The 17,749-nt window shown below is 42.4% G+C and overlaps 1 protein-coding gene and 1 long non-coding RNA gene across 2 annotated transcripts; both read left to right on the top strand.

Moving 5' to 3' along the window:
• Nucleotides 1–229: 229 nt before the first annotated feature.
• Nucleotides 230–1,099, top strand: LOC133123255 (uncharacterized). The gene is made up of 2 exons (XR_009708213.1): nucleotides 230–296; nucleotides 654–1,099. It is a non-coding gene; the product is annotated as an uncharacterized LOC133123255 (long non-coding RNA).
• A 5,855-nt stretch (nucleotides 1,100–6,954) lies between these two features.
• On the top strand, nucleotides 6,955–14,229 carry LOC133123652 (uncharacterized). The gene is made up of 7 exons (XM_061234131.1): nucleotides 6,955–7,043; nucleotides 7,450–7,703; nucleotides 9,036–9,146; nucleotides 10,420–10,494; nucleotides 12,304–12,408; nucleotides 13,037–13,068; nucleotides 13,345–14,229. The coding sequence occupies exons 1-7, from the start codon at nucleotides 6,955–6,957 to the stop codon at nucleotides 13,393–13,395; spliced, it is 717 nt and encodes a 238-aa protein (XP_061090115.1). The 3' UTR covers nucleotides 13,396–14,229.
• The last annotated feature ends 3,520 nt before the right edge of the window (nucleotides 14,230–17,749 follow it).

Genomic DNA, 17,749 nt, shown 5'->3' with positions numbered 1-17,749 from the left:
CTAAACTCAGACCCTTTTCTTCTTAAGTTTACAAACATCTACAGATTGGCTCAAAGTCTAATTTAAGTCTAACCACTGTGCTGCCTGTTTAAATTTAAACAGTTTAAATTTCCACTGATTTCACCATCAACGGTGTCTGATAAAGACTGAACAGTTTTAAATTTCCACTGATTTCACCATCAACGGTGTCTGATAAAGACTGAACAGTTTTAAATTTCCACTGTTGCAGGTGAACCTGAGTCAGCCCAGCCTGAGGAGTGACCAGAGCAGCAAAGCCCTGCAGGACCAATGCAATGGTGAGCCTCCCTCCAACGTACAGCTCTCACTGACGCACACAGATAAGTCTCTAAGCTGTGCAGAGTGATCTGGACACACTCACAAGATTAAATTAAACTCAAAGTTCCTGAAATGCAAACCACAGAGGAAGTGTACCTCGGCTGCCAACACAACTTAATGAGCGACAAAGGAACTCACACTCCAGTATCACAACAAAACTCTCCAGAAAGGCAGCGATATGAAGGATAAACTCATTTTAAGAAGTTTTAATAAGACATAATGGGCAAAGTGCACAATATTTTCAGTTCATAGAATCAATATCAGTGCTTGTCAAAAGTAAAACAGATATAAACATCTCCCCTTCCCCACATCGTTAGCTAAAGGGCCACAGCCTGCAGCTGACTCACTGATCTGCAGGAACCAGCAGAATTGTGTCGTCTCTCCTGTTTCATGGTCATACCTCCTGTACACCTAAAGTATTGATGAGTGATTAAAAACAACCTTCCTGTGTACACTCAATGAGATTCTGATTATAATGTTTGTTTAAGAAAATAGTGTTGTCTTTCTGTAGTGATTTTTACAAAGCGCATTGTTACAGAGCAACATTACACAAGTCCGGGCCTGTACTTTACTGGCTGTAGATTACATCTCTTGAAAAATATCATTGAAAAAAAGATTGTTTGTAGATTTTTGATGGATTGTTTTTTAAATATTTTTTGTTATATTTGGGAAATGTTTCTTGATGGTTTTGTGAGTTTATTTTCCACTGTGTGAAATAGCTTTGCATATTCTGTACATACACACATAAAGCATGTTTTCAGGATTTATTTTCTATTTGTCTTTCTGTTCCTTTGCATCACAAGGGCAATGTGTTGGTTGGTTGTTGTTGTTGTTGTTATTGTTGTGATTTTTGTATTATTATTATGATTATCATTATTATCACTGTGTAATGTCGGGGACTGACGGAGAGCCAGGAGCGACTAAGGGTAATACCTTATAAATGAAAATCCCGGAAGGTAAGGGAAACAGAAAATAAGTCGGAGACAACTCTGACCAAATAAGAAAACAGCCCCAAAAAACGGCTATGAGAAAATAAAGCAACCCTTAAAAACCAGGGTGAACAACCCAACGAAAATGAGTGCTAAAAGGCGAGCACTGCAAACCCCAGACCAGGGACCCAAAATGAAAGTACAACCTAGTATAAAACACTAGGCAAGAAAAGAAAGAACCTTGAGAGGCAGCTCAAGAAAAACACAAACCAAAATACAAATACCGGGGACAACGTCCCTCACCCACAAGCTCACACGAGCTATAAATGAAAAAACAAAAAAAAACAAAGAACCTTTCGGAAGGCGTCAGCAGTGCACACAGCACCAACAAGCTGAGCGTCTTCCTTACCTTTTCTTTTAAATGTGAAAGAGACCCGAACCAGCACGATACCTGACTCATTAAGACACCAAGTCTACCGCGTGCATACCAGCTTGCTGTAAGAGCAAACAGTTGACACCAAAGCGCTGACTGACTGCCTGCAATGGCTTTAAATACCCTCAGGAGGCAGGTAGGTATTTTATGTATGAAAGGTGCTATATAAATCAAGCTTAATATTATTATATTATATTATATTTCATTATATTACTGAACTTTGGAATGTCTATCTAGCAATCACTTCTGGTCATTGAAAGCAATGCAGTTCTTGAACACTGTCCTAGAAACAGCTCAGCCAGTTGTGTCTTCTTAGGACAGAGAGGTGGTGATGATTTTTTGTCTCTCTGTCCAGGGCATTCAGAGCTTGTTTGTGCACAGACTCAGTGGGTTTCAGAGCACTTTTGCTTGCTTGTACCCTACTTGTCAAGCGGGATGTCGGATGAGAATCTTCACACGTCATGATGCAGTCATGTGAAATTTCTCACGGCTTCAGTGGTGAAACAGTTCAGACAGTTTCCTCTTTTTTTAATCCGAGTGTTGAGAATCCGGGCGGCCTGTAGCGTCGTGGGTAAGGTACATGACTGGGACCCGCAAGGTCGGTGGTTCAATCCCCCGTGTGGCCCCAATAAGATACGCACAGCTGTTCTTGTCTCCTGCTTAGTCTAATCAACTGTACATCACTCTGGATAAGAGCATCTGTCGAATGCCAATGAGAAAAAGCTAATTTCATGATGTAATGAGAATCAATCATGATTCGAAGGCGGCTGCCTTCGGTTTTCCCCGGATACAAAGACATCCGGATCAGAAGAGTCCGTCTGCTTCTGTATGAAAAACATGCAGACAATAATTTTAAAATATTACATCTGTTCACAAAATAGAACATCATGTGATGACCTGTAGTTAACAGGTTAAATGGCAGGTCTTTGTGCTTCAACAGACACAGTCACAGTGCTGAGCACAGCCATGAACAGAACCGGAGATGAGTACTGAGGTGCCACAGAACTTCACAGCAAACTTGTACAAGCTGCTGCAGAACATTGCTTAACCACAGTGGTTGGAACTTCCTCTTTCTTTAGCCATTTCCTGTTCACATATCTTGTAGAAAGGCTAGATAGCAGTAAGAAGGCTGTGTAGGGCAGAAGTTAGAGACCAGTAAAAAGGGCTGTGTTGGGCAGAAGCCATGGGGATGGTACAGTGGTGGACCCTACTCTGGATATTGACGTACTGTCTCACACTTTCAGCTGAGGGTGAGTCTCTCTTTCCGCCTCAATCATTTATTTAGTTATTAATATACTGTATAAATCATACAAGGATGTAATCAAATGTACAATAACTGAACAAGATCGTAATGGACAAATAGTTCATTTATAGCACTCAGAAAGCTAAGCTATTTTACAGTCATATGAGTGGGCATGGTGGCACAGTGGTTAGCACTGATTCCTGGAAGAAGTAGGTTCTGGGTTTGAGTCCTGGAAGAAGCAGGTTCTGGGATTGAGTCCTGGAAGAAGCAGATTCTGGGTTTGAGTCCTGGCCAGCCCGGATCCTCTCTGGGTGGAGTTCTGTGTGCATGTTCTCCTCGTGTTCACATGGGCTTCCTCTGGGTACTCCGGTTTCCTCCCTCAATCGAACGACACATAACCCAGGCTCTGGTGAAAACTAGCCCCCTTGGATAACTCTGGCACATTTGCCAGACATGTTATTAATGTGCAAGTTTTCTATTCAAAAGGAAGTAACACAGGAAGTTTCAACATAATGCCTTTCAGTGAAATGCTTCCGCTGATTCCAGGCAGTTACTCTGACTTTTAAAATATGGAATTATATGAAATTATGAGTGATAAAGTCTTTAATATTGTTATGTACACTCCATGCAATGATGTACAAATTCATGAAGTTGCAGTAACAAAGATGATCTAGAGGTCTACAAGTACTCCATACATGACCCACAATGGTGCAAGTTTACAGAGGCTCAAAATGTTCATTTATGTGGAAACAGTTCTACTTTCTGTTTGCCCGGGTTTACATGAATTGCTGTATATCCCTGAAGAGTTTAATTTCAGGTGATATGGAATCTTCTACAAAATAATTTCGCTCAAATATTTGGATAGGATTAATTTTGTATCTCTATTTATAGTCCTGTATCAGATTAACTTGGGTCTAATCACCTGGGTTTAATAAAGTAACTGCAATTTAACTCCATATTGAGATTAAATCTCATCATGAAGCAGTTGGATCTGTGTCTTTGCTATGTTTCTCTTTCTGCAGTGTTGGTGCAGTACAAATACTTCATTTCTGTGCCTTTGATATGTTCCTCTTTCTGCAGTGTTGGTGCAGCACAAATACTTCATTTCTGGGGAGGATCAGGGGGTCTCTCTACAAGCCCCTGCTGAGCCCAAAGGGAAAGAATTCATCTGGGAGTGGACATCTCATGACGGACGATACAGAAACGCTCGTATAATAACTATGCCGTCCAATGGAAAGTATTCATGGAATCTTAATCGGGCGCACATTTCAAACCAAGGAAAGTACGACCTTTCTCTGAAACCAGAGTTAGAAAATGCAGGCGTTTTTACTTTCATTCAAACTAAACCGGAGAAAGTTAATCTCGTGCAGTTTGAAGTGTTTGCTGTCGAAGGTAAATTTGCTCTTTCATACATTTTTTAAATAATGACTGTACTGTATACAAAAAACTAATGGACACCCAGTGAGCACTTTATTAGGTATTTACTTGACTTATTTTTTAGACTTGAGTTTTCTGCTGCTGTAGCCTATCCAGAGTCTTGACGTGTTGTGTGTTAAGAGATGCTCTTCACTGTTTTGATGGCTGGTTATTTGTGTTACTGTCACCTTCAACTGTTCTGGCCCTTCTCCACTGATCGGCGTTTTTGCCTGCAGATCTGCTGCTCACTGGATGCTTTTTGTTTTTCGCACTATTCTCTGCAACCTCCAGAGACTGTTGTGCATGAAAATCCCAGGAGATCAGCAGTTTCTGTAATATTCCAACCCTGTCTTGCTCCAACAATATTTCCGTAGTCAAAGTCACTTAAATCACATTTCTTCCCCATTCAGACATTTGTTATGAAAAACATCTGAACCTCTTGACCATGTCTGCATTCTTTTATGCATTTAGTTGCTGCCACATTATTGGCTGATATTGCATTAACAAGCTGGTGTACAGGTCTGCCTAATAAAGTGCTCAGTGGGAGTATATCATAACACAAAGTTATAGTTACAGTCAGGTCCAGAATTATTGGCACCCTTGATATAAATGTAAGAAAAAAAGGTGGAATGGAATAAACAACACAGACAATAACCTATATGTTGTTTTTAAACATATGCTAAAATGATATACTTTCATTTAAAAACATTTACTCTCACGTTTTAATGTTTTTTTATTAATCAATCATTTCAAAATGATTGACACCCTAAACAATGATTGTAAATTAAATCAAACAAACTTAAATTAGTAACACTATTTTACGTATTTAGCTAATCTCAGTCTGAAGGACGGACGTACATTATGTCATTCCATCACTTCCTGTTTTATTACAGTATAACAGTGCGCAGGCATGCAAAATCATCCATCATCATGGGAAAAGCCAAATATCTGTCAATTGAAAAGATGCAGATTGCAAATGAACTTCCCAAGTTAGGTAAAAAAAAAACAAAAAAAACTTTTAAACATGCCATTTTAGGCAAAAATCTACAAATGTCTAACATATGGAATGGTTGCAAACTTGCCAGGAAGAGGGTGCAAGTGCAGATGGTGAGGAAGATGATGAGAGAGAACCCAAGGATCACTGACTTGAAGAGGGTTTTCCATCAGTACAAACCCAAGGAAATCAATCATCGTGAAACTAGGGGTGTGAACAGTTAAACGTTTAAGCGGTTAACCGAAACTGATCATTCTGGACCTGACTGTACATCTTGTATTGTACGTTCAAAAATGTTTAATCTGAAATCAGATTCAAACTAAACTAGACAAAGCTAATTTCAGGTTTAAGTGTTCACTATAAAAGGTACATTTGCTGCTTTACGTAGTTTCAAAAATGCTTACGTGCATTTCTTATAATTTCTTATACTATGTCGAAGAAAAAGATCATAATGCAAAATCTTATTTTTAAGGGTACATAGCACACATGAAATTCACAGTTATGTACACAATGATGTGATGAAAAGGTTTACCCTTCTCTAAATCAACGCTCTTCTCTCCTGCAGTGAAACCATTGCGCTCTCTCAGAGCACATGAAGGATCTGATGTGACCATGAGCTGTGAGGTATCCCACCTTCTAGATTCAGCTACACTGGCCTGGGAACGGGACAGAGAACCCACTGCTAACACAACGCTGATCTACAACAACACTGCCCACATCATCATCCACAGTGTTGACCAACACAGTGAGGGAACCTATAACTGTACACTCCGACGGAACGGAGCGCTTTTTTTCAGCGTTCCCAATGAACTTATAGTCCTCAAGGGTATGTTACTATGCAAACAGCTCTCATCCCATTCACAGAAGCAGCTGTGACCTACTTTATAAAAGTTAATAGGTCATTTCGTACTTCTAACAGTCAAGAGAGGAATTGCAGCAACAAACAAACTCAAACCACAACACTGTTTATCCCTCCCCTTCCCTCTAAACACGCTGACGTTGAAATTGGCTGTGGCAATTGGAGCCAATTTTCAACCAATGAACTTGAATTACTGTACAGCTGTACAGTGTTTTGGTACAGCCTGTCAGTGCATCAACTGCATATTTTGAAACGAGAATTTAAGGACTATAAACACAGGCAGAGGATCAAACAACATGTTAGTGAGCATTTTTTAATGATAGGAAGGGACAATGTCATCCACCCATTATCATAACTCGCTTATCCTGAACAGGGTCGCAGGGGGGCTGGAGCCTATCCCAGCATACATTGGGTGAAAGGCAGGAATACACCCTGGACAGTTGGATTGACTTACACTCTGTTTGTTTTGTTTTTTGTTTATTTTTTGTTTTTGCTCACTACCAGCTGTAGTACATGTGCCAACTGGACAGAAAGTAATTCTAACCACAACTTTATTCCTCAGAAACACTTGGAACACAGCACACTCTGTACAGAGGGAGTCTGAACAGCAGTGAGGCGGTGCTAATCTGCCATTCTCTTAGCTCATACACAAAAGCCTCCTGGGCTTGGGTGCCAGTGTCTGAGACACAAGCAGTCCCTGTGGCCTCAGCTGGTAAACACGAGAAGGCTTCAATTCCCAAGGAGATGGATAAAGAGAGATTCTCATCTGATGTCTATGATGGGTCTAAGTTTCCTCTGAAAATCTCACCAGTGAAGTTTGGAGACAGTGGAAGGTACACCTGCTTTTATGACAGTACCAGAATGGTTGAAATAACTCTGGTAACTATTCAGGGTAAGTTTGCAGTTCAGATTTAGTTTTAGCTTACACGATTTACATAACTGAATAAATAATAGTACATGTCAACATGATGCTTATTAAATGAGAATTTTTGTCAATAAGAAACATTACTAATAATGGTTATCTGCATAAAAATATTTAAATAAAGAAATTATTAATAAACTGAACCAAAGTGCTGATGAAAAGTAATATAGTTTTTTTACTATTAATCAATGATACCTACGTGCAAATATTTTTTCTGAAAAATTACATTGAAAAATATATAAATAAATAAAATAAATACATAATCCATGTACATGCGCTCTCTCAGTCTCAACAGAGCCCCCTGGTGGTCTGTCCAGGAATCAGCCAGTTGTGCTGAACTGTGAGATATCGCAGGTGATTGGCACTGTGACCCTGGCCTGGCTCCGGATGAAGGGGGGCAGGGGGGAGCTCGTAAAACAGGAGGTCCTGACAGAGAGATCCCCAAAAACGATGCTCAACCTCACCCTGCCCAGCCTCACTGAAGACCAGCTACACTGGGCCTGTGTGGTGTTCACAGGGAGCGTGCTCAGAGCACAGGTCCCCCTGCACCTCACACTGCCCATCAAGCAAGGTACAAAAACTTGAACAAAAGACATTGGTTTAATTTCAGCTTTGGGGGGAAGACTAGGGCTGCTCAACCCTTTTCCTGGAGAGCTACAGTACCGTCCTGTAGGTTTTCACTCCAACCCACACGAAGCACACCACATTCAACAGCTGGAGCAGGGCTGCCCAACCCTGTTCCTGCAGATCTGACCATCCTGTAGGTTTTCACTCCAACCCTAACAAAGCACACCTCATTCAACAGCTAGAGCAGGGCTGCCCAACTCTGTTCCTGCAGATCTGACCATCCTGTAGGTTTTCACTCCAACCCTCACAAAGCACACCTCATTCAACAGCTAGAAATCTCATTGAGCTGCTAAGAAGTAGAGACAGGTGTGCCAAATTCAAGTTGAAATGAAATGAAAATCTAGAAGAACAGGGTTGGGCAGCCCTGCTGTAGACCACCTTGTCTCACAAGCACACTAGCTAGTCTAGCAATGAATTCAAACAAAAACATTGGGGGTGAAATGTCTACCTATCTCCCCCACACACACACATTTGCCTCTGTGAGCATACTTAAGGCTGAAAATTAACAATAAATTCAACTGTTAAAATGGGACCTGAAACTAGACCATGCCCCAGAGCATCATTGCCTCTGTCACTCCAGTGCCCTTGTGTTTGCTGATATGGCGTCCACTTACTGTATGCCCTGTTTATAAATCTAAATCTAAATAGGCCTCGCTCTTTGTGGTAGCTTTCAGTTGTGCATAAGTGACACCAGTGTAACACCGCAGTTCCTCTGGCCTTAACTTTTCACACGTCTCCGTCACAAAACAAGGATTTATGTCAGAACCACTTGGGCTCAAGGTTTACAAATGTCACTCAGATCTGAACAATTTAGTATTACATTTAAAGCATTACATTTTCCATACGCCATGATGTTAACTCCTCAATTTATTTTCTATTTTATAATTGAATGGAATATGCACTAGTCTCATGTAGTTTGGCTAAATGATGAATATGACTTGACAAATTATACAATTGAATATTACAGCAAGACTTCATAGGCAGCTGGCTCCCTCTCCTGGTTAATGTTAGTAGTGTATAATGTTTTATGTATTTATTCTAAACGAAGGACTAAACTTTAATAATGTTTAATAATTAATGTTAATAATGAATAATAATGAATATTTTCAGATAATATGTGTACTTATGCTATATAGCTAAATTAGGAAATCAAGCAATTGAATATTCTCATTGTTGGCTTAATAAGGACTAACTTCAATGCAGCTAAATAAGGAAATTGAATGCTCTCCATGTTCTGAGCTCACTTGTTAAGTTTTCTTCTTTTGTGGTAATACAGATGATGGAAGGCAGCTGGTGATCATTTTGGCCTGTAGTGCCGCGGTGTGTGTTGGACTGTTGTTGTTGTTGTGTGGAGGACTGTTGTTTCGTCGTCTGAAAAGAGCAACAGGTAAGAGCTCTACTCTCTGTTCACCGTTCTCTGTCTGGCAGAGATTTCTAGCAACACTTCCACAGAGCATTCACTCTAAAACATAGCTTTGACCTCCAGAGTACAGCGGCATTATTTAAAAATGCCATTGTTTAATTGAATGTGGCAATTTCAAATAGCAGAGATTAACCTGTAGTTTTAACCTTTACAATTGTTTTGTCTCTGGTGGCTATTACTAGTACCAGTTTGTCCCTCCTGAAGAAAGGATAATATAAACATTTTATTTCATTAGAAATAAATACAATTAATTCATTTATGTATCAGGAGATAATAGCCCAAACAAACTTATTCATATCCACTCATACGACACACCAGAGGCTCATGCTCAAAAACTACTGTAATGATACTCATCTGAACCTCTCATGTATTTATGTATTTTTAATTTATATTTTATACCAGCCAAATTCACAGGCAAAGCTGTGGGCTCAGTAACTCTCGAGACTCATGTTCCATTCTTAATAATAGAGAAGTAAGCTTCATTAAGTTCCATTCAAAACATTTGCTCATTTAAACAGACTGCTGCCATTTTTCCTTTGTGGTTCGATGTCTGTGCTGCTCCCATTAATCTGTAGATATTGGCTATTGATAATAAAATGCAGAAGTTAGATTGTGGTCCCCTAATATGCTTTAGTAGTAAAAATCTTATATTTTATGCATTTATTTAAGACTCACTCATTCTTTGCAAGTTCAGAATAGAACGCTCCATGCAAAATGATCAATTCTAAACTTGTCTGGAATGTTACATTACATTAATGGCATTTGGCAGACGCTCTTATCCAGAGTGACGTACAGTTGATTAGACTAAGCAGGAGACAGTCCTCTCCTGGAGCGATGCAGGGTTACGGGCCCAATGGCTGCGTGTGTGTGGCTACGCCGGGATTAGAACCACCGACCGTGGGTCCCAGTCATACCTTAACCACTACGCTACAGGCCGTCCCTGTGTGCCTGTAGATCATTTTCCATAAAGATAATTTACAGTGAAATGTGTTCCTCTTTAAGCTCCCCTTTCCTCCCTCACACTTCATACATTTGATGAAATATTCATTCATTTATTAATTTGTAAACCGATTCATTCATAAATATCTGAAACAAAACAAATATTTAGCTAAATGTATGAAACATTCAGCGAAATATTTCATACATTTACATGATCATCCATTTATTTAAATTGTCTGACGTCAGATTAAAATGTTTGCTGAAATCTTTCTCTCTCTCACACTTCTATCCACATTAGCAGTCGGAGGGAACGGTGATTCCAGTGCAGCTGACAACATCTACAGTAAAGTCGCAGAGACACAGAACGATCAAGGTAACGTGGATAACTCAACTACTGATATGCTGCATGAACCGGAGCAGTCGAGCATGACTTCATGGGCCAGATTAAGCCCAGTCCTAGACTCACTCAATTTCTAATGGACATTCTCCATACAAAACTCTGTTTAGTCCAGGACTAACCGGCCCCAAACGTTCCATTACATTATTGGCATTTGGCAGAACGCTCTTATCCAGAGCGACATACAGTTGATTAGACTAAGCAGGAGCAAGGCAGGGTTAAGGGCCTTGCTCAAGGGCCCAACGGCTGTACGGATTTTATAGTGGCTACACTGGGATTAGAACCACCGACCTTGTGTGTCCCAGACATTCACCTTAGCCACTACGCTACAGGCCGTCCCCTCGTTCCATGTTCCAAAATGGGTGTGAAAACATGGAGAACGTCTGAAATTCTCACCATTTTGGTGCATCAGACTTGTACCTGTTCTGTAGAAATCTGTTGTGTCCTCTGAATTGTGCCCATAGTGCTTTTGGGGATGCACTCCTGAACGATAGCTCCCAGTGTTTGTACATTTGGATTCGTAGTGTGGCCCTTTTGCCTTCTCTGAGAAGGACAAGCTGTGCCCAGAGATCCCACAGCCTGGACCATATTAAGGCCGGTGTGAGTCTGGCCCCAATCAGCCCCCACATATGACTGGATGCAGGGCCGCAGAGGCAGGTCACAGCTGGACAGGGCCGGCGCTAGTGGGGTGAAAGGCGGCGATGACACTAGGGGCCACAGCTGGAAGGGGCCCACAAAAACTGCAGAGGGACGGGGGCCCCAGGGCAATATTCTTTCAGGGGGCCCACAATTCCAAGCTATGATCGTTGGGTCAGCGGGTGGTTTTCAGGTGTGCATCAGTTACTCCCAGCTGCACACCAGGGGCTCACCTGGCCTCTAGCAGTCAGTGTGTAGTCCGTCGTGTGTCTGACAGGCATTAAATCATCACTGCTTCACTGCGAAACGCATGAGAGGGGCGCTTGTCCCACAATGCCCTTGGTGTGGGTGCTGAGCAAGGTAAGGAGGTAAGACATGGGGAAGAAGTTGGCAAACTGTGGGGAGAAATGATTCAATAAAATTACAACATTTGGCCATCAGATGTACTGTCATTTTAAGGAAGTGCAATTTGTCACTATGTCCACAAGAGGGCGGAAACAAAGACCCAGTCAAAGCACGGTTGTTGCTGCATGGCCACTCTGGAAAGGACAGATGTCTCACCCCGTCAACAACGTGTGTGGTGCTAATCATACGATGGGTGTGTCCCAATTCTCCCAAAAATGCATCCTCCTTTCCTCCACTTGTCGCCAACCCCCGACATTTCCACGTAGGAGACGAGGTGGTTGTGGAGGAAAGGAGGGTAACAATTCTTTGTGTGTACTGAGATGCACCCCTCTTCACCCACTCAAGGGAAGAGTATGGGAAGTAGGATTCGTATGACCATGGATCTTAGCCTTCTCTACATTTAGATTTCACATTTTTGTCATTGTGCAGACACTTTTAATTCAAAACCAATTACAAGTACATAAGATTCTCAGCAAGTGAAAAGTATCAAAAATCTATAAATAGTAGAACACGCATGTAGAGCAGTTATAACCAAAAGCAATAGTCATTGTAAGTGCAAATATGTTTTAAATATTAGGGTGTATATTGTTTCTGCAATGCCCTCATGTGCAAATTGCATATAAAAACCTAGAAAGTTTCACCAACTACAATGTGTTACTCAATAATATTGGTTTAATAAAAAAAAAGAAATGAGGTGTGCATTATCAGCATCACAATCAGCGTTATACATCTTCTTACTAACAGCAAACCCAGACACAGCCACAGAGGGGAACCCAGGCACAGCCACAGAGGGGAACGAGAGTGAAGAACTCAATTACCTGGCCTTCTCCCAGACCGCTCCCCATCTAAGTAAGTCTGCACTGCTACCATCATTATAAAACGGTCATATTACACTGGCCAGTTCATGAGTTTTCTCCAAACATTGCAACTGGGGCAGCGTCTGAATTTTGGGCCCCCATTACCATATGAAAGGGGTGCAAAACCTGGCTGGTGTGCACAGTGGATTTTGTCCCACCCAATTATTTCTGCCTCAACTGCTGTCTGCACCAATGCCGTTCACTCCTCTACTGGACGACAGTAACCAGTTTCCACCAAGGACACACAGTATGTTCAACCTGCAGCTGTAGCTCCAGGCTTTATCTACCATTTCAGATCATTTATTAACTTAATCATTTATTTTAACTAAGTTATTATTCATTCATTAAATGATTAAAAACAGCTGATCTCCTTCAGCGGTTGTTATTAACTTTTCACATTTCTTTTCCTTCCAATCATAATCAAAAGCTCTGAATATATAGAAGCAAGGAGCTACAATAGCTATACCTTAAAATAATTAAGCAGAGAAAAAGTGTTACCTGACTTTGGATACATGTTTTTAAATCAGTGGTAGCAAGGTGTTGTAACCAATACTGAAGGAATTCAATTAGTAGGAGCAAGTGAACGTATTGTGATGTAATTACATTATTTGGTGTTACAGACCCACACAGACAACGGAGGCGGTCTCGTTCTGTAAGTATGAGATACGTCAGACAATACGAACGTGATTTTCTCTTAATTTACATACTAATGCAGTCAGCACATATCATGTTCAGACAAGCAACAGAACATTTGGAAAATTTAGTAGACGATGGTCCACTTTTCTTTGTTGGAAAAGAAACGTTTGAAACACACAGTTCTTCATTCAGAATCTCAGTCGCTTGATGGCCTTGTTCCATCAGCCAGGATATTTTTTTCCATGTTCTAAAGTCATCTTAACAAAAATTCTGATACATCATATTTCCACAGGAACTGGAAGAAAATGATAAAGTGGTCTATGCAAGCATCAACAACGCGTGATATGCTGCAATCAAATCGATCAACGAAACAAAAAGTCCACATAAAAAACTGCATCTCATGTCTGTACAGTGTAAATCCATTCGGGATGGAAGAAGCCATCGGTAGAAGCCAGATTTTCCATGACTTGTTCATATGTGAATTTGCCACCGTTTCATTCTTTCTTGCTAAATGAAGCTTTTACGAAAAAGTAATAATATTTGTGTTTGTGTTAAACATTGTTACAAGCTTTTGCATTCCACTACAAGGCTAAAGAGATTTTCTTCATGTAAATATGCACTGTTGTGTATCATTGAAATAATTTACATAGGCAATATTAAAAATGATTCAATATCCCACCTACAAAAAAATAAAAAATAAGTAAAGCGCAAATAGCGCATTGGTTGGTGGAAGCCCATTTTGTTGTTTACACAACATGTAAGTAAACGTGCAATTAGGTGTAAACTTGCGATATAGTGTAAAACAAAGTCACGGTTCATCTTCCAGTTAAGGAAATTATTTTCTAAAACAAGCTAAACCACTTAAAACCATTAGAACCAATTTTAAACCAATGAGCTTTAATTATTGCAGTTATACAATGTTTTGGTGTCGGTCTGCATAAACACAGGCAGTGTGAGTCAACAAGTCAATGAGCCTTTTTAAATGATAGGAAGGGATTTACAATGGTCTTGTAACAATGATTTAACACAAAAATCTTACCGATTGTACCTTTAACTCGCTTTGTTTCCTCAAATTGGCGAATAACTCATATCCAGTGATGGCAATGTCGAAATAAAGGTGTACTTGTTTGTGTTGACAACAGAGTTGTACATTTGATCGTTTACACCATAACGTACTTACTTCACAATTTGTTTATGCACATAATATAATAAATCTGTGAAACAAATCTAAATCACAATATTAGAGGGAATACCATATTTAATCTGTATGATACATAACACGATAATTAATTTGATTATGAGGATTTTGTTTCATTTCTTATAATCGATCTCATACGTTTTACATTATTAAAATATATTATAAATGACCTTCTATGAACTGAAACTGCAATAAATGTAACTAAATCAACAGAAAAGACCTAAAAAAATGTCAGTTGACATTTGCAATGTCCTAAGGCAGTAGACGGCACACACTTCAATTTTTTCAATGAAATTAATGAATACTGTCATTTGTGCAACATAACCGTTATGGTTTTGCAATACATTTGCTAAATAGCTCAGGCTGGATATATCCATAACATACCGTCTCAAAAGACCGGTCCAGCTATTAACATCGCTTGAATTTCAAAACTCACACAGCCAGTTACCTACCTTGTTAAAAGCCAATGGCGATAATTTGATAATAATAATCGAGACATAATCGAGGCTATGAAATGATCCTAGTATATAATAAATGAATTCAAGTATAGATTTGGCTGTCCGTAGAATCCAGAGATGAGGTCGGTCGAGTTCTGCCATCGGCCACATCAGCTAGAGGGTACCCTGGGAGATCTGAGCCACCCTCGTGTCCGTGCAGATCCACGTCCCCACTGGAAACGCTAAACAGGGAGGACAGCCCGGATCCACAGCCGGAGAACTGAGAATGAATGTTCTGCTCGAAGGCGGCCATCGGAAAAGGCGGGCCGATCACCGGACTGTCGCACCTTCTTCGAGGGGCTTCCCGTTCCAGGAAATCCTCGGTTGAGGAGACAGAAGACGGGTCCGTTTCTTCGCCCGAAAACGAGAACGAACGCCCGGAGTCGCCGTCGAGGAGTCCGAAGCGCGCTTTCTCTGAGGACGACCTCAGGGACGAGTGCATGCCAGAGGGCGCACGGCCAGCGGAGGCGTGATGCATGTCCGGGGCAGAGAATTCCGGCGGGTTCGAACGCGACTGGCCTTTGGCAACAGAGGGAAGACCGTGCGCGTTCAAATAACTGTCATTCTGGCTAGTCCTTTCCAGAGCCTGCTGGAGAAACTTGAAGTACTCCTGCAACATGGTGGCATTACCACTAGGGGGCGCGTGGGAATTTGTCCCCAGGGCCTTAACATGGCTGTCCAAGCGCGCATGAGCCGAACTGACTGACACGGTGCCAGCCACACCAAAGGTGACCTCCGGCTGCCCATTGGCCTTGTTGAAGTAGTGGTCTAGAAGGGTCTGTAGGACCTCATCGGACAGGATATGTTTGTCCTGGATAGACTTGATCTCAGTCTTTGTGGTCTGAGAAGCTGAAACGCAGGTGGTTGGGCCACGGCTGCGGATGCCTGCTCCAGCAGATGCCTGTTGACCGATCGCCATGTTCAGTGCGCAGTCCTCTTCTTCAGCAAGTTCTTCAGGAACTGCATGGCGTCATCTTAGCTGGCGCCGCTTGCTGCTGGTTTGCTCGGCTCCCCCTGGTGGGGGCCCACGGTCACTGCATCCAGGTCACGACATCCGGGTCCGAACCCCGGCGTGTCCACCAGCCGAAAGGTGTGCCTGCCGACCTTCCCGTCATCAAAGGAGGACCAAGGGGACGAGTCGTCTTGCAGGCCAAATTTGTGTATGGGACCACTTCACATATGGGGCGGCCTGTAGCGTAGTGGTTAAGGTAAATGACTGGGACACGCAAGGTCAGTGGCTCTAATCCCACAATAAGATCCTGCACAGCCGTTGGGCCCTTGAGCAAGGCCCTTAACCCTGCATTGCTCCAGGGGAGGATTGTCTCCTGCTTAGTCTAATCAACTGTACGTCGCTCTGGATAAGAGCGTCTAGCCAAATGCCTGTAATGTAATGATAATGACCGCTATCAGTTTCAAGGTTCCCCCTCTGGGGATTTTCCACTGTTCTCCCAGCTCAGTCAGTTGTGTCTTCTTAGGACAGAGGAGTGGTGATGATTGTTTGTCTCTCTGTCCAGGGCATTCAGAGATTGTTTGTACACAGAGGGAGACAGGGAGAGGACGCTGGCGTTTGTTTGTTCGCCGCTTCTCCGTCCGTCCGAACTACTAACTATTTCTTGAAGCTAGTGCAATCTAAAAGCTTTTTAAAAGGTCTAGGTTGCAGGGCTATTTTCTGAAATTTTTGGCATTTGTCAAGCTCTATCTTTTGGGCATTTTTTTCACAGACCGCTACGAAATTGATGGCTGTCTACTCACCCACTGCCATCTCCAACATCGGCTCCCTCTGTCAAAGGGTGAACACCCGGACTTCTCCGTCTATCCAGCACTACTACTGTGAGGTATACTCCCGGGCAGCCCCTCAGCTGTCCTGGTGCGGTTTGGCTTCGAGCCTAGGGCCGCTGCCTTGCAGTTAGCTAGCTTCCTCCCACGGTCAGTTTGACACTTTGCCATCTATCCAGCGCTGCGAGGTATACTCCTGGAGCAGCCCCTCAACTGTCCCGGTGCGGTTTGGCTTTGAGCCCAGGACCGCTAAAAGTTACCTCTGCAGTTAGCTAGCTAGCTACCGAGCAGAAAGCCTGCAGCACTGGTCGTGGTGGTGGCCTAGCTGTTGTACACCGACAGACACTGGAGCTGTCCCCCATCCCTCTGCTTACACAGTCTTCATTTGAATGTTTTGCAGTTAAATGTAAACCCCCCTTCCCCATGACCATACTTCTCATCTACCGGCCTCCCAAACCCAACTCAGCTTTCATCCCAGAGATGCACAACCTTCTCACTAGACTCTGTACAACCTCTGCTAATATCATAATTCTTGGAGATATAAATATTCATGTCGACACCCCCTCCTGTCACTCTGCAGCCGAGTTTCTTCAACTACTGGATTGTCTCAACCTCCAACAGCATGTCGACGTCCCCACACACTCCAGGGGACACACCCTCGACCTGGTCATCACAAACTCCGCCCCCATTAGCAATCTACAGGTCTACGATCTGGGTGTGTCTGACCACAAGACCATCTCAATGGAGCTGCTGTTTCCCTCCCCCTACACCAAGCCCAAGCGGCAAATCCATTTCAGGAGCCATTTTTGAGACATTTCAGTCTGGTTTCCGCCCTGGCCACAGCACGGAAACGGCTCTGGTCAGGGTCACCCACGACCTCCTGATGACAGCAGACACTGGCTCCCCATCCCTCCTCATCCTCCTGGATCTAACAGCAGCATTCGACACTGTGGACCACAACATCCTCCTCCACTGTCTGCACTCCACCATTGGCCTTTCTGACACTGTCCACAACTGGTTCACTTCATACCTCACTGGCAGAACTGAGCACGTAGCCCTGGGAAAGGCAAAATCCCACACCCACAATGTGGTGTCCCCCAGGGTTCGGTGCTGGGCCCCACTCTGTTCATGCTTTACATGCTCCCCCTTGGCCGTGTCATCAGCAGACATGGAATGTCTTTCCATTGCTATGCTGATGACACACAGCTCTATCTAAAAACAGACCC

This window comes from Conger conger, chromosome 3, assembly GCF_963514075.1.
Source record: "Conger conger chromosome 3, fConCon1.1, whole genome shotgun sequence".
Taxonomy (NCBI): Eukaryota; Metazoa; Chordata; class Actinopteri; order Anguilliformes; family Congridae; genus Conger; species Conger conger.
Note: the sequence above shows the minus strand (reverse complement) of the source record. Positions and strands in the feature narration are given on the sequence as shown.

Excerpts from the sequence above, each read along its gene's own strand:
- LOC133123652 (XM_061234131.1), top strand. The coding sequence starts at position 6,955 with ATGGATAAAGAGAGATTCTCATCTGATGTCTATGATGGGTCTAAGTTT. Across the intron at positions 7,704-9,035 it reads CACACTGCCCATCAAGCAAG|ATGATGGAAGGCAGCTGGTG; the intron begins GTACAAAAACTT and ends GTGGTAATACAG. Across the intron at positions 12,409-13,036 it reads CCAGACCGCTCCCCATCTAA|ACCCACACAGACAACGGAGG; the intron begins GTAAGTCTGCAC and ends TTGGTGTTACAG.